Genomic DNA, 12006 nt, shown 5'->3' with positions numbered 1-12006 from the left:
TGAACAACACTATCCTGTAAACCTTCTCCCTCCCCCTATCTAACCATATATCTCTATATATTGTTGTGTATTCTATCATAGAATAGACAACAAACACAACTCATGCTTACTCAACCCACAAACATATTTGATTTAGTTCAAGTTTTGTGTCGGATACCCTTGCTGACACAACCTGAGTAGTTCGGGGTTAAGTTTCTTTGGACCGCCGCCGTTCTTTTTTATACCTGCAAACAGCAATCCAGGAAAAATTCATCTGATTTCAGAAGTGATGCCCTCTGTGCCAGACCCTCTCAGCCTGCTGCGTCAGTCACCGTCAACAATATGCCTGTGTAACTTATTTTCTGTTTGAATGGTAGATTTGATTTCTATTCGGCCCAAGCTTGATCGACACTAAGTCACTTTCTGGCTGAGATCCAAGCTAAATATGGCAACAAACAAAGGGAACATGTGTAGTTTCCTGAGTGAGATTTCTTAGTTTAGAAAGTGTTCAAAAAAATGAAGAGTTTTCAAGATCTCAGTGGTCAGTCGGCTGAAACACGAGGAGGGATATTCATGACATTTTGTCCACTAAAAAGATGGTCAGGCCATCGAGCCTTTGAGTACAATGATTTATAAGTGCATGAAAAGAGATTAAAGGTGTTTCTGCATTGCTTCTAAAAGTAATTGCATTTGTGTGTGTGGCTACATATCATGTGAATAAGTCAGTCACCCAGCTTAGGTGTTTTCTTCAGGAATGATTCATCAGAGGAGACCAGTTTGTGTTTTGTGTGTCATTTTCACTGTGCATATTTGTTTTGTTCTGTGTCCAGCACTTAACCCAGCAGTTTATAAGGAGATGCAACAAGTCCTCATAAAAACACATCTATAGATCAAAGACCAGAAGATTGATGTTACATTTTGAATTTGTTCCTCACAAAGATATAGTTTAAGTGTGCTACTATTGCTGCAATATAAATACATGAATATCCTTTTGTCCAGTGTTTTTGACTATAGTTCGGCCTCTGCTGTGAAAATGACCTGCCGGCTCAGGCAGACAAGCGATTCCTGAATGGCGTCTTTGTTTTTCAAGAGGAGCCATACTGAATCATGTGAAGAATATCAAACACTGTTACAGTATATGGTCCCATGTTGATTTCCTTTTCCCAACACATTTTCTGTCTATGGGTCCTTATGGAAACAGAAAAATGTAACATTTCTCAAGGTATTTACATTTTTCTACAAAACACATCATGTATTACTGTTATAGCAAATTGTCTTTACTACATTGTTGATATTTAAGTAAGATGTGAACTAAAAAATATGCTGTCTCAAAAAACCTCCAACCGGCAAAAATTCTGTGTTGATACTGTACATGTCTGTTTTTTCAAGGAATTGAATGTAGGGGTTTTTAGATTTGATTAATTGATTTGTACTAACATCAACAGACAATTTGTATATACTTTAGAGATTAAATATAACAGCTTTCACAAATATGAACTACGGGCATTTTTATGCTTAATTTACTCTTAATGGTGTTTGTTTAAAAAAACAAAAAATTGTCTCTGTCTCATCAAAGTAAAACCAACCTGACAAACTGGACAGTTTGTTTAAAAAAAAAAAAAAAAAAAAAAAAAAAATCCTATCAACACCTATAAACAGTCTCTAGCATTCAATTACAGGAGTTTCTGGCCTTGAACTAAAGGAGGGGAGCCGGCATCGCAGGTGTTCAGTTCATCTTTAGTGGTCAAACCAGTTGAACAGCTGAGTGACGCCTCGTGTTGCCTCTCGGATGACTCTTGCTCAATGACTGTCTGGGATTATTAGCGTGGGCCAAAGGTATGTGCCCGATCATGAACTCAGCCAACAAACATGTTTTTGTCTTGACCTGCAAATATTTCTGGTCTTTATAGTGAGAGACGACCTGAAATTGTTTAGTTGTTGCCAAGGCCAGCTATTCTGTTTGCATTTGAAATGTCACACTGTGTCACATTGAAAAAATAAAACGTACTTCAAGGCAGTTTTCATAGTGAAGCCATTTCAGATATGTTGGACTTTGTCCGGTTTGTCAGGTTGGTTATACTTGAGAGAGAGAGAGAGAGAGAGAGAGAGAGAGAGAGAGGGAAATGAAGGGAAGGGTGAGAAAGAGGGAGGGACGTCCTAAGTCGGATCACTCATCATTCTTGAGTGTGGTGCAACCTTGACTCAGATACCTGGCAGTAACTTTAACAGCCTGGACGTGCAAACCGGGTGGAAGGAGCTCGAACATTAACACAGTAAGTAACATTGAGCCCCATAATTTTGACACCATTTCTAATGTTTTAGTAAGTTTCTCCTTTATCATATCACAGCACTTTGTGTTTATGTGTATTTTGTTGTTCTGTTATGGGACAGTCCAGATATGAGAGTTATGACCTTTGTACCACTAAGGAAGTGTTTCTATTTTACATTCTGAAGGTATAATGTGTTAAAAGAAATCAACTCAGACATATATTTTCTCCATCAGATAACAAACAAAAGTGAAAGTCACACCACACACATACACAGCTGCGGGAGGACAATTTGTCTCAGGACAGTGACTTCCATGCCAGCATACAGTTTCTCCACCCCGAATGATGACGAGGAGGAGGAAGATGGTGGACATGCCTAAACAAGAGACTCCCACCGTGTCTTGAAGCAGAATGTGTACTTCTGGATGGTCCATCTGCTGTGTTTTACTGACTCTCTTCATGTCAGCTGGTGGACTGGAGACATCTGGACATGACAGCCAGGTCATTTGCCCTCAGGTAATTTGTGGTCCATAGCAGGGATACACTGAAGGACTTAGTTGCTCTACTTCAGTAAGATTGAGTAAATTAGCTACACTCTTCACAGATAGGTTACACCTTTTTAATTTCCTTTTCACATTGGTGAAGCCTGCCTCACATTTACTAATTTCCCCTTTGACTGATAAGGCATTTCATTCTCAAACATCAAATAAAGGACAGATACTTACTATCGCCATGAGACAGATTGTCACAACACGAGAGTGTTGTATGTGCATACAATCCTCAGAACAGCAAATATTTACTGGCCAGGCTCAGTCAGCAATGTGATAACTTGTCTTCTTTCTTCAATTTTGCCTTTATTCAGGGACTCTCTGAGTGCACCATGGAAGATGATGCCTCAGTGAATTTTAAGGCAGAGAACTCCACGGATATTCGCAGCATAAAGCCGCATATCAGGCTTTGCTGTTTGGATGGAGATCTATGTGCACTGTGTCTGGTTATAGACATCGAGCTCCTCATTCAGCCGGACAGCGACACTGAGGATGAGAGCCACTTAAGATCTGATGGAAAAAACTACAAACCAAAAGGTACGCTGAACCTACTGATCAACCCAGTGATTAGCCTTTGCACTTTAACTCAATTCTCTAAAACAGTGACGTTCTGCTATCTAAACTACCTCAAGGTAAACCACCACTACAATAGTTCCTCTTCACAGTTTGTTTTTATTTATGCCTTGAGGTTCACAGTGAGTTGTTGTTACAAGCAGAGACTGGTTTGGAAGACAACCAAGTATTGACAGTAAAGTCATTTATTGTGGCATGTGACGTATTCACTGAAAGAGTGAGTGAGCAAGTGCTTGTTGTTTTAAAGAAGGGTGAAAAAAAATGGAAGTAGCTGGCTGTGTTTATCTAAGATGGAATGCCCTCTTCTTGTATTGGATGAGACTTTACCCAGGTGGGGCAGTTCCAGTACCTTAGACTTGTATAGATAAGCAATGGGAGGAGGGAGCTGTCAGCCCACTGTCACAAGAAACGAGAAACGAGTTTTCTCTACAAGGTCGTAGGAATCACTCTTTGTGTGAGGACCTTAAAATCTGACAGAAAGTCAATGTAGAGCCGTTCCTACTCTACATGTAAAGGAGACAGTTGAAATGGGTCAGGCACCTGATTAGGTTGCCTCCAGTTGGAAGGTGGATGGCACTTCCCATCAGAGAGATTATGTCTCTTGGTTGTTCTGGAGGCAGTTTGGGACCAGGGGGGTTTGAGGATGTTGGAGACACTGTGACATCAGAGCTTCTCTGCTCTCCAGCTTGCCACCATGTTGATAAAGCCAGAATAGAAGAATATCTAAGATATTTTTCCATTGCTAATCCTTTGCACATGTATAAGATTGTTTGTTTCATATTTAGACCATATTTAATGTTCACCATAAGGACATGTAGTTAATGTGAGGTCAACATGTGGTGGTTGGAATGAAAAGAAAAAAAACATGTAGCTTCTTATAAATAATTGAGTATCTCCTGATTTAAAATGAGAAAACTGCTGATATTGATGTTGAAAGTGAGCTTTAGTAGGTCTTGCATGTAAGGAGATTTATTCCAAGTTAATTATGTCCTTGGTTTGAATCCATTCTCAGCCACACCTCTGCCTGTGAACTCTGTTCGTGGCAGTGTGCTACAATATGGCAGTTACCATGCCTGTGTGCAAGAAGGTGGAGTTTACAGTTAATCACGCAGCTCTTTCTCACCGAAACAAGGTCAAGGTACTGAAGATCACACACTATCACTCTGCTGTCACCACAGTGGTTTGATACATCCATTTCCAGATGCCTTCTTTTATGACTCTTGTATTTGTCACTTCCAGATGACCGTGGTTATTACTAAGGCAAAGGGCTTCCCATTCAGCAGTCAAGTGTTTGTTTATCCGGCTCAACAAACAAATCTGTACCAAGAAGTACAGACTCCTTCTCTAAATGAAGGTGATTACATTCAATATGAGTACAGAAAATACAGATCAATAAGTTACTTCTTGCACAGTATCAGTGACACAAACCTGTTTGTTTGCTCTCAGTTTGCTCACAGGAGCTGTGGAAGCATGTTCCACAGTGTCAAGGTAAAGAAACAAGTGCATTCACACATATACATCCTATGATAACATGTTTCATGTTAACTGTTCAAACCACCAATATTTCTGTTGTCTTCTTCTCAGTGCCCACAGTCAGCAGTGTAATAAACCAAGAGAAGAATCGGGTGGAGCTACAGTTTGAGAACACAAATGATGCGCTCCCGTCAATGTGTGTGCAATATGAGGAGAATGGGAACTGTCAGGTAAGTCTTTTGTCACAGTTCATTGTTCATTTATTGCCAAATTTTCAAAGCCATCTTCCAAATCTGATCTTGCATCTCTACTGAAAATGCACCCAATCAGCTTTATCCTTATTCCAAAGAAGAGCTATGGTCTCTGCAATAAAGATGATATAACTCGACAGCAAATTTTATAACATCGCTCCACTCTTCTCTAAATCAACGCAAGTAAAGTCAGGATTTCTATAAAACAAGTCCTTAACTTGGTTATGTCCTCAAAGATTTATCATCTACCCACAAAGACAGTAACAGCAGCACAGTAGAGATTTTTCAAGTGCTTCAAACTTTCTTAAAGAAACTAGGTTCCGCAGCTGAAATCTGGGCAGTCAATGATCCATGAATTTGTCACAAATTAATCTCTTTATTTATCAGCAAATCACTGTGTGTGAAATTGTTTGGTAAGTCATTGGAAAGAAAACATTAATGAAAACAGTTTTGTTCTAAAATGTAGCATAGAAGAAATGTATAAAAAAAAAGACCAAAGAAGCAAATGCAGTCACAATCTCTGAATGAATATAGTCTGACTTGTGTATTTCTGCTGTGATGTGACTTTACAGGAATGGACCAGAGCAACTATCCCACTGCATTTTGTGACCCCGTGTATGTGTCTGCAGGTGCTGTCCTCCCACATACGTTATATTTATTGCTAACACATCACAAATTATTATTATTATTTTTTTTTTTTTTTAATGATTTGCTCATTATTTTTGTGGGTTTTTTTGTCTTGTAGCTATGGGATGAAGATGATTGGGGAAGGCGTTTGAAACTCTGTCCATTCAACAAACCAGGTGAAAATTGAGTTAAAAAAAAAAAAATACATCCAGGATGTAGTGCAATGATATGCACTACATTGTCATTAACCTGACATCAACAAAACAGTTTCCTGAAAAGCACACATGCCAGATACAGATGTGAGGCATCTGCCTGTACTGTAGACTCTACTGCAAACTCGACTGATGTTCACATCATTTAGTTTTTGTTCACCTCACAAGATAAATGTTTTTGATGCTGAAATTCAGTAATTTCTTTGTGTGTCCTCTCTAGATTTTTCTAACATCTTACAAAAGAATATATGGGACAACGTGTCGGTGTCTGTCCGCCAAGGTAAAATGAACGACGGCGGCACAATGTTGTCGTGGAACGTGTCTGCACCCTGCAGGCTGGAGGGTGAAGTGTGGCCCTGCGCTGGAGAGAGAGGCTGCTGGAAGGCAAACGCCTTCAGACAACAGCTGGCAGAATCACAATCAGAATCGGATGGCACATGGAAACAAAACAACAAGGGACACTGGGTAAAAATGACAGATTTTGGAATCCTAATTCTCTAAAGATTCTACATTTCCCATAGCATTTTTATATGGTTGATTGCTTCATTCTGAGATATTCCTCATGAAACGACTAGCAATTACATGTACATTCCAAGTCTTTTCAACATGTTAAATATGACTTACAATTAGCATTTCTTCCCTACAGGAGAAATCAGGGATTTTTGAAAACAATGACCCAAAGCTCTTGCCATGTGTGATGGTAAAATATAATTTTCTATTCTCTTCTATGCCTTATACATACATAACAAGTTTGCTTAATTAATAGTGTATTTCTTTGTACAGCTGAAAATAAAGGGTGTTGGACATAAGCTTGGACCTTTCTGCATTTATAAAAGTAAGTCTGGCACAGCTCACGTAAACAGACATACCCTGACATCAAACATCTTACTGAAATTGAAACACTATTAACTTCTGACCTTGCCTGGTTTTATCTGCAGCTGGCAGGAGCCATTGGAGTCTCCTTGTTATCGGGTTCATGTTGCTGGTTTGCTTGATGATTATATTGTTTTATTTCTTCCACGACTTTGTCAAGAGTAAGTTTTGCTTAGTTATATCTTCCTTACTATGCTTTTAAAGGAATTCATTATTTGCTGAAATGAAAAGATAAAATTTCCCATTAAAAACTCTGGTAAGTTTTAATGTGTATTTACATGTAACCTTCTGGATTTTACAGAGTGGGTATGGAGCTGGCGCCATGGTGGATTTGTTAAGAGTGAGTTCATATTATACCTTTTTAAAACCTTTTTAAACACCATTTCGGCAATTCACTATTCTGACCTTATCATGTGGTTTTCTCCATTTAAAGTTGGTGGGAAGGGTCATGTGGTGCTGCTGAGCCCTCCAGATGTGGACTATGGTGTTTCAGAGTCCGTATGTCAGCTGGGGTCCCTCCTCAGCAGTCAGGGCTTCAGTGTGTCCGTTGACCAGTGGAGCAGGAAGGAGCAGTGTACTCTGGGACCTCTGCCATGGCTGCACTCACAGCTGCTGAAGCTTGACAGCCTGGGTGGGCGGATTTTGCTCGTTTTAACGCACAAAGCTTTGGAGAGAACAGAGGAATGGACCCATTGGATGAACGACATTAACAATATGCAGGGGGAAGACAAGGATCTCCCACTCTTATGGTCCCCCTACGCTGATACGTTCACAGCCTCCCTGTTCATCATGCAGGCGGACAAGCAGCTGGGCAGGGCTGGGGAACGCTTTCTCCTCGTGAAATTTGACTCACACCCTGCGCAGTCTCACAGCAGAGACGGACGTCTACCAGAACCTCTTCAGGGGCTGCCGCTGTTCCAGCTCCCCTCTCAGACTCCATCTCTCCTGACAGAGCTGACTGTTGTAGAAGCAGAAAGGGGATCACGCAAAAAGACTGGGACTATCCCAACATGGATTACTACAAAAGGATGGACAACAAAAACTACAAAGGGACTAAACCAGCAGAGCAAATTTCTTGGAGTTGTGAATAACCACAAGTCATCCCCTTTAAATTACCCTTCAATGTCATAATGAATAATGTTGCTGCTCTGTGATTTTATAGAACATGAGGCAAGTGAGGATATTGAGACACTACCAGTACAGTTAAAATCATCCACATTCCTGAAGAGTCCCAAATAAATGATGTTCATCTAAACACCCATGTAATTTTGTTTCTTGTAACGACATAAAATAATATCTAGACTTTTTCATTTACCTCTCTGAGTGCTGACACGTGCGCACATTGTAAGTAGTTAAGCTTTTAACCTCTTAATTATATTTTAGTCTTCATTTTCCCCAGAAGGGGGTTACACTATGATAACTGATCATTTAGATGAAATCAACATACACTTGAGTGGATGGTGACTGAAATATATAGACACAAGTCTAATGAATTAGTATTCAACTTAATTATTCCAAACTATCTGTGAGGTGACAGGCGTCCCTAGCTTGTGCTTGCAAACCCCTCAAATGTGAGTGCAAGGCCCTGAAGTGCAAGTGTTGAAATGTATGAAAGTGAAACAAAAACAACAACAACAACAAAACTGCAGGGAACATGTTTTCTTTGATAAAGGAATAAAAGGCTCACTGATGTAATAAACATATAAAAATAAAAATGAATTAACTGTAATGAAGTGTATCACTAATAATAATAAACAGTTCATTCAGTCTGTTAAAAAAAAAAAAAATCAGTTGAATCCTTAACCTGGTCTTTAACAGGCTAATTATATCGACCGGACAGCACGCTCCGGTCTATAAATAAAAATATGCCTCATGTTTTTCTCGCCTTGAAGGATCTCGAGTTGTGATTGGCCATTTGTTAATGGACGGCCTCATTCTGATTGGTTCACTTATGTGTCTGTTTAAGAGTACAGTACGGCGCTCGGTTTTAATGTCAGTACATTTTGAAGGGGCGGTGCTGGTAAATTATATCCCTCCCCCTCTCCCGGGATGTTCGGGTGTTTAGTCGAGAACCAAACTTAAAGTTGTGCGTCAACGAGCCACTCGGCTGGATTTACTAAAGACGACTCAGTTTAGACTCAGAGGTAATTAACACTCTCTATGTTCATCAAGTCTGGATTCCAGGTGTTTTTGAAATGCTTTTCATATTAGGTGTTTGTGTGTCAGGGTCATTTTGAGGTGGTTGTTAAGGGTAAAATGTGACAACCACACAATAATTAAACAACACGTTGGACTTTTAAAAAGTCTAAAAAAATCTATGGTAATAGGATAGTAATGGGGAAAAGAAAATATTTTATCATTAATGTTCAGTTTATTATTGTTATTATTATTATTATTATTATTATTATTATTATTATTATTATTATTATTATTATTATTATTATTATTATTATGATGATGATAGTATTACTATTCTAATTTTCTGTATCATATTTTAAGTGGAGGAGATAGGCGGTGTTACCTTGTGGACAGACGGGAGTGAAGATGTTCTACAGAAAGCTGCTGCAGGCTGCTTGGCTGTGGCCTCTGTTGGCTGCCCAGGTGCACAGTTGTCCAGATGCCTGCAGTAAGTGTTCTGGCCCAGAAAATGACCAGTGTGTGGAATGCAGAGCTGGATGGACCCTCCACAACAACACCTGTGTAGGTACTGTAAATACATTTGCTCACAAATGTGGAAAGCATCATAATGTACTTGATTTAAGGCTTTTTGTTTCTGCAGACATTGATGAGTGTGGCACAGAACTGGGTCACTGTTTACCGAACAGTTACTGCTTGAACACAGAAGGATCCTTCAAATGCAGAGGTCAGTGATGTAGAATTAGTGTAAATGACACAATATGTGATTTATCTCAGCACAGCCACAAAATAAATTAAATCGTTAAACACTCAATGTGGTTGCTAAATATTAGAACAAAATAAAGCATACTTCCAAATCCAAAAGCAAGTGCTCCAGGATTGTTTATTTTTGTTTATGTCGATCACATGAGTCTGCAGTTCCCTCCAGCAGTCTGTGAGAGGCAGAGCAGCTTGATTTACCTTGATTTTTGTTGTTCTGACTTCTGGCCTGTCGCCATGAAGTATGATATAATTTTTAAAAGGTGAACAGTCAAAATGATCTTTTCTAAACACGATCAATGGCGATCAACAATTGGCCAAATATGCACAACATGAATGCACAGAGCATGAAAACATCATTCATGGCAGTTCAGTCTGTGCTATATGTGATGTGTGGATTCCAGATGTTGATATTGCCTTGCTAATGTACTGTGTCGTTCAAACATGAGAAGTAACATTCACCAAAGCAATTTCTCGGGTTGGATGACTGGATGCTCTCTTTCTAACCTTTTCATTTAGTGTTTTGTAAACCAGTTCATCCACAGAATTCATGTACATTTGAGAATGAAATGAAATTGATACTTGATAATCAAAGTGTTCACTCTGTCCTCAGGTTGTGATGGAGCCTGTGTGGGCTGTATGGGCAGTGGACCAGCTCGCTGCAGGAAATGTGCTCCTGGGTACAGACTCATGGGGCCCAAGTGTTTGGGTAATTACAAGTAGGGAAATATCACTTCGGTTTTATGTTCAGCAGGTGAAAAATGCTTCGTGTGATTTGACGGGGCGCCTTTGTTTTGCTCAGACATCGATGAATGTCACGACCGCGTGCTTGCCTGCCAGGGTCTCGATGAGATTTGCATCAACACCGAAGGCTCTTTTCGATGTGACTGTGCTGACGGATTCATCCGCAAGTCCAGTGTTTGTGTGAGGAAGCAGCTGTCGAGTGAGTTATCATCCAGAATGACTGCAGTTGCACACATGGGCAAAGTTAAGGTAATTCAAAATCAAACTTGCTGCTTCCCTCCTCTCATGTCCCGCCTGCTGCAGGTGTTCCGGAGAAAGGCCTGTTTGAGGATATTCAGGATGAGGAGGTGGAGGTTCTGCAGCAGATGTTTTTCGGGGTGCTGCTCTGTGCTCTGGCCACACTCGCAGCCAAAGGAGACATGGTCTATACGTCCATGTTCATGGGAGCAGTGGCAGCCATGGCGGGTTACTGGCTCTCTGATCGAGGAGATCGGTTGGTCAGCAGCTTCCTGAAGGGACTTTAATATTCCAAAATGGACATTCAGTACCAAAGGTGTGCAAATCAATTTGTCGTTGCTCAGCAAAGCTTCAAACAAGTTCATACATTTTATTTATCGTCACGGTTTTTTGAGCAATAGAAGTTCCTTTAGGGTTCAATAGGCAATATTTCTGTTTTATGTGAATGGGTATTTTTTTCTTACAAGTTCAGACCACAACATGGTTTGTATTCACTCAAAGAGGAAGCAGAAATATACAGAGGTCTGCACTTTATGACCAAATTAGCCTTTTTGCCACATTTCCACAAAATAAATTTTTCTGGTGCAGGAAAATTTTTAATTTTTTTTTGATGAAGAGAACCCAACTTATAACCTTGATATAAAATTTTGCTCCATTTTCCAAAACTGTAGTTAATGTTGCCTTAGTGAAATTTAAAGATGTTTCATCTTCGCATTTTAGCTGTATGAGTGGATCTGGTAGCCTATTTTGGCCATTTTAAATGTTTTCACTATTATAGCTGTCACATTTGTAATTACAAAGTGCAGTATAACATACACAAGCAGCACAAATATTGCCAAAATTGTTTATTTACTATCATTATCCACAAATATCTTTTATTATTATTTTAGATAGTTTACGTTTTTGTCTTCTCACTTAGAATACAATCACAAGCACACAATAAAACACAACTGTGTATAGCAGCTTTTGACTACTTATGTGTATTCAATTTCTTCATCTGAATTAAATGTTGAAACATTTTTCCAGTTGAGCTGGGAGGCCTTTCTCTGGAGTTTCCATGTTCTCGCTTTGCATCTGTGGATTTAGTTGGATTTACTCCTGGTTGTCCATTTTTCTCTAAGAAAAAGCTTTTGAAGATCACTGGTGAATTTGAATTGCCCAGAATTAAGAATGTGAGTGTGGTTGTGTGTTTGTTTGTCCTGTGATGAACCAGTTCAGAGTAAACTTCGCCTTAAAGCGGCATAATGCCTGGGTGGGCAGAAGTTTTGTAGAAGTACTATGCTTAAAGTACATTATTGATTGGCATACATGAGAGTTTGTTCACATT

The 12006-nt window shown here is 39.5% G+C and overlaps 2 protein-coding genes and 1 long non-coding RNA gene across 4 annotated transcripts; all 3 read left to right on the top strand.

The window, feature by feature from the left end:
- Positions 1 to 2199: 2199 nt before the first annotated feature.
- Positions 2200 to 3280, top strand: LOC308129608. Its single transcript, XR_013936608.1, has 3 exons — positions 2200 to 2252; positions 2483 to 2762; positions 3109 to 3280. It is a non-coding gene; the product is annotated as an uncharacterized lncRNA (long non-coding RNA).
- A 1128-nt stretch (positions 3281 to 4408) lies between these two features.
- On the top strand, positions 4409 to 8317 carry il17rc (interleukin 17 receptor C). Its single transcript, XM_080494525.1, has 12 exons — positions 4409 to 4505; positions 4607 to 4721; positions 4814 to 4855; positions 4952 to 5070; positions 5664 to 5720; positions 5837 to 5894; positions 6151 to 6395; positions 6577 to 6630; positions 6714 to 6765; positions 6869 to 6964; positions 7105 to 7143; positions 7237 to 8317. Exons 1-12 carry the CDS (start codon positions 4425 to 4427, stop codon positions 7932 to 7934), a joined length of 1656 nt encoding a protein of 551 aa, XP_080350651.1. The 5' UTR covers positions 4409 to 4424; the 3' UTR covers positions 7935 to 8317.
- Positions 8318 to 8848: 531 nt separating this feature from the next.
- creld1a (cysteine-rich with EGF-like domains 1a) lies at positions 8849 to 11637 on the top strand. 2 transcript variants are annotated; one of them, XM_080494954.1, is made up of 6 exons: positions 8849 to 8947; positions 9303 to 9507; positions 9583 to 9666; positions 10312 to 10407; positions 10501 to 10641; positions 10746 to 11637. In XM_080494954.1, exons 2-6 carry the CDS (start codon positions 9348 to 9350, stop codon positions 10964 to 10966), a joined length of 702 nt encoding a protein of 233 aa, XP_080351080.1. In that variant the 5' UTR covers positions 8849 to 8947; positions 9303 to 9347; the 3' UTR covers positions 10967 to 11637. The 2 variants fall into 2 exon arrangements, with proteins under 2 accessions (XP_080351080.1, XP_080351081.1); XM_080494955.1 differs by lacking the exon at positions 8849 to 8947 and having other exon boundaries at positions 9406 to 9503.
- The last annotated feature ends 369 nt before the right edge of the window (positions 11638 to 12006 follow it).

This window comes from Blennius ocellaris (assembly GCF_963422515.1).
Source record: "Blennius ocellaris genome assembly, chromosome: 4".
Taxonomy (NCBI): domain Eukaryota; kingdom Metazoa; phylum Chordata; class Actinopteri; order Blenniiformes; family Blenniidae; genus Blennius; species Blennius ocellaris.
This window is presented reverse-complemented; position numbering and strand designations above follow the sequence as displayed.

Excerpts from the sequence above, each read along its gene's own strand:
- il17rc (XM_080494525.1), top strand. The coding sequence starts at position 4,425 with ATGGCAGTTACCATGCCTGTGTGCAAGAAGGTGGAGTTTACAGTTAAT. Across the intron at positions 4,722-4,813 it reads GACTCCTTCTCTAAATGAAG|TTTGCTCACAGGAGCTGTGG; the intron begins GTGATTACATTC and ends GTTTGCTCTCAG. Across the intron at positions 6,396-6,576 it reads AAAACAACAAGGGACACTGG|GAGAAATCAGGGATTTTTGA; the intron begins GTAAAAATGACA and ends TCTTCCCTACAG.
- creld1a (XM_080494954.1), top strand. The coding sequence starts at position 9,348 with ATGTTCTACAGAAAGCTGCTGCAGGCTGCTTGGCTGTGGCCTCTGTTG. Across the intron at positions 9,508-9,582 it reads CCACAACAACACCTGTGTAG|ACATTGATGAGTGTGGCACA; the intron begins GTACTGTAAATA and ends TTGTTTCTGCAG. Across the intron at positions 9,667-10,311 it reads AGGATCCTTCAAATGCAGAG|GTTGTGATGGAGCCTGTGTG; the intron begins GTCAGTGATGTA and ends CTCTGTCCTCAG.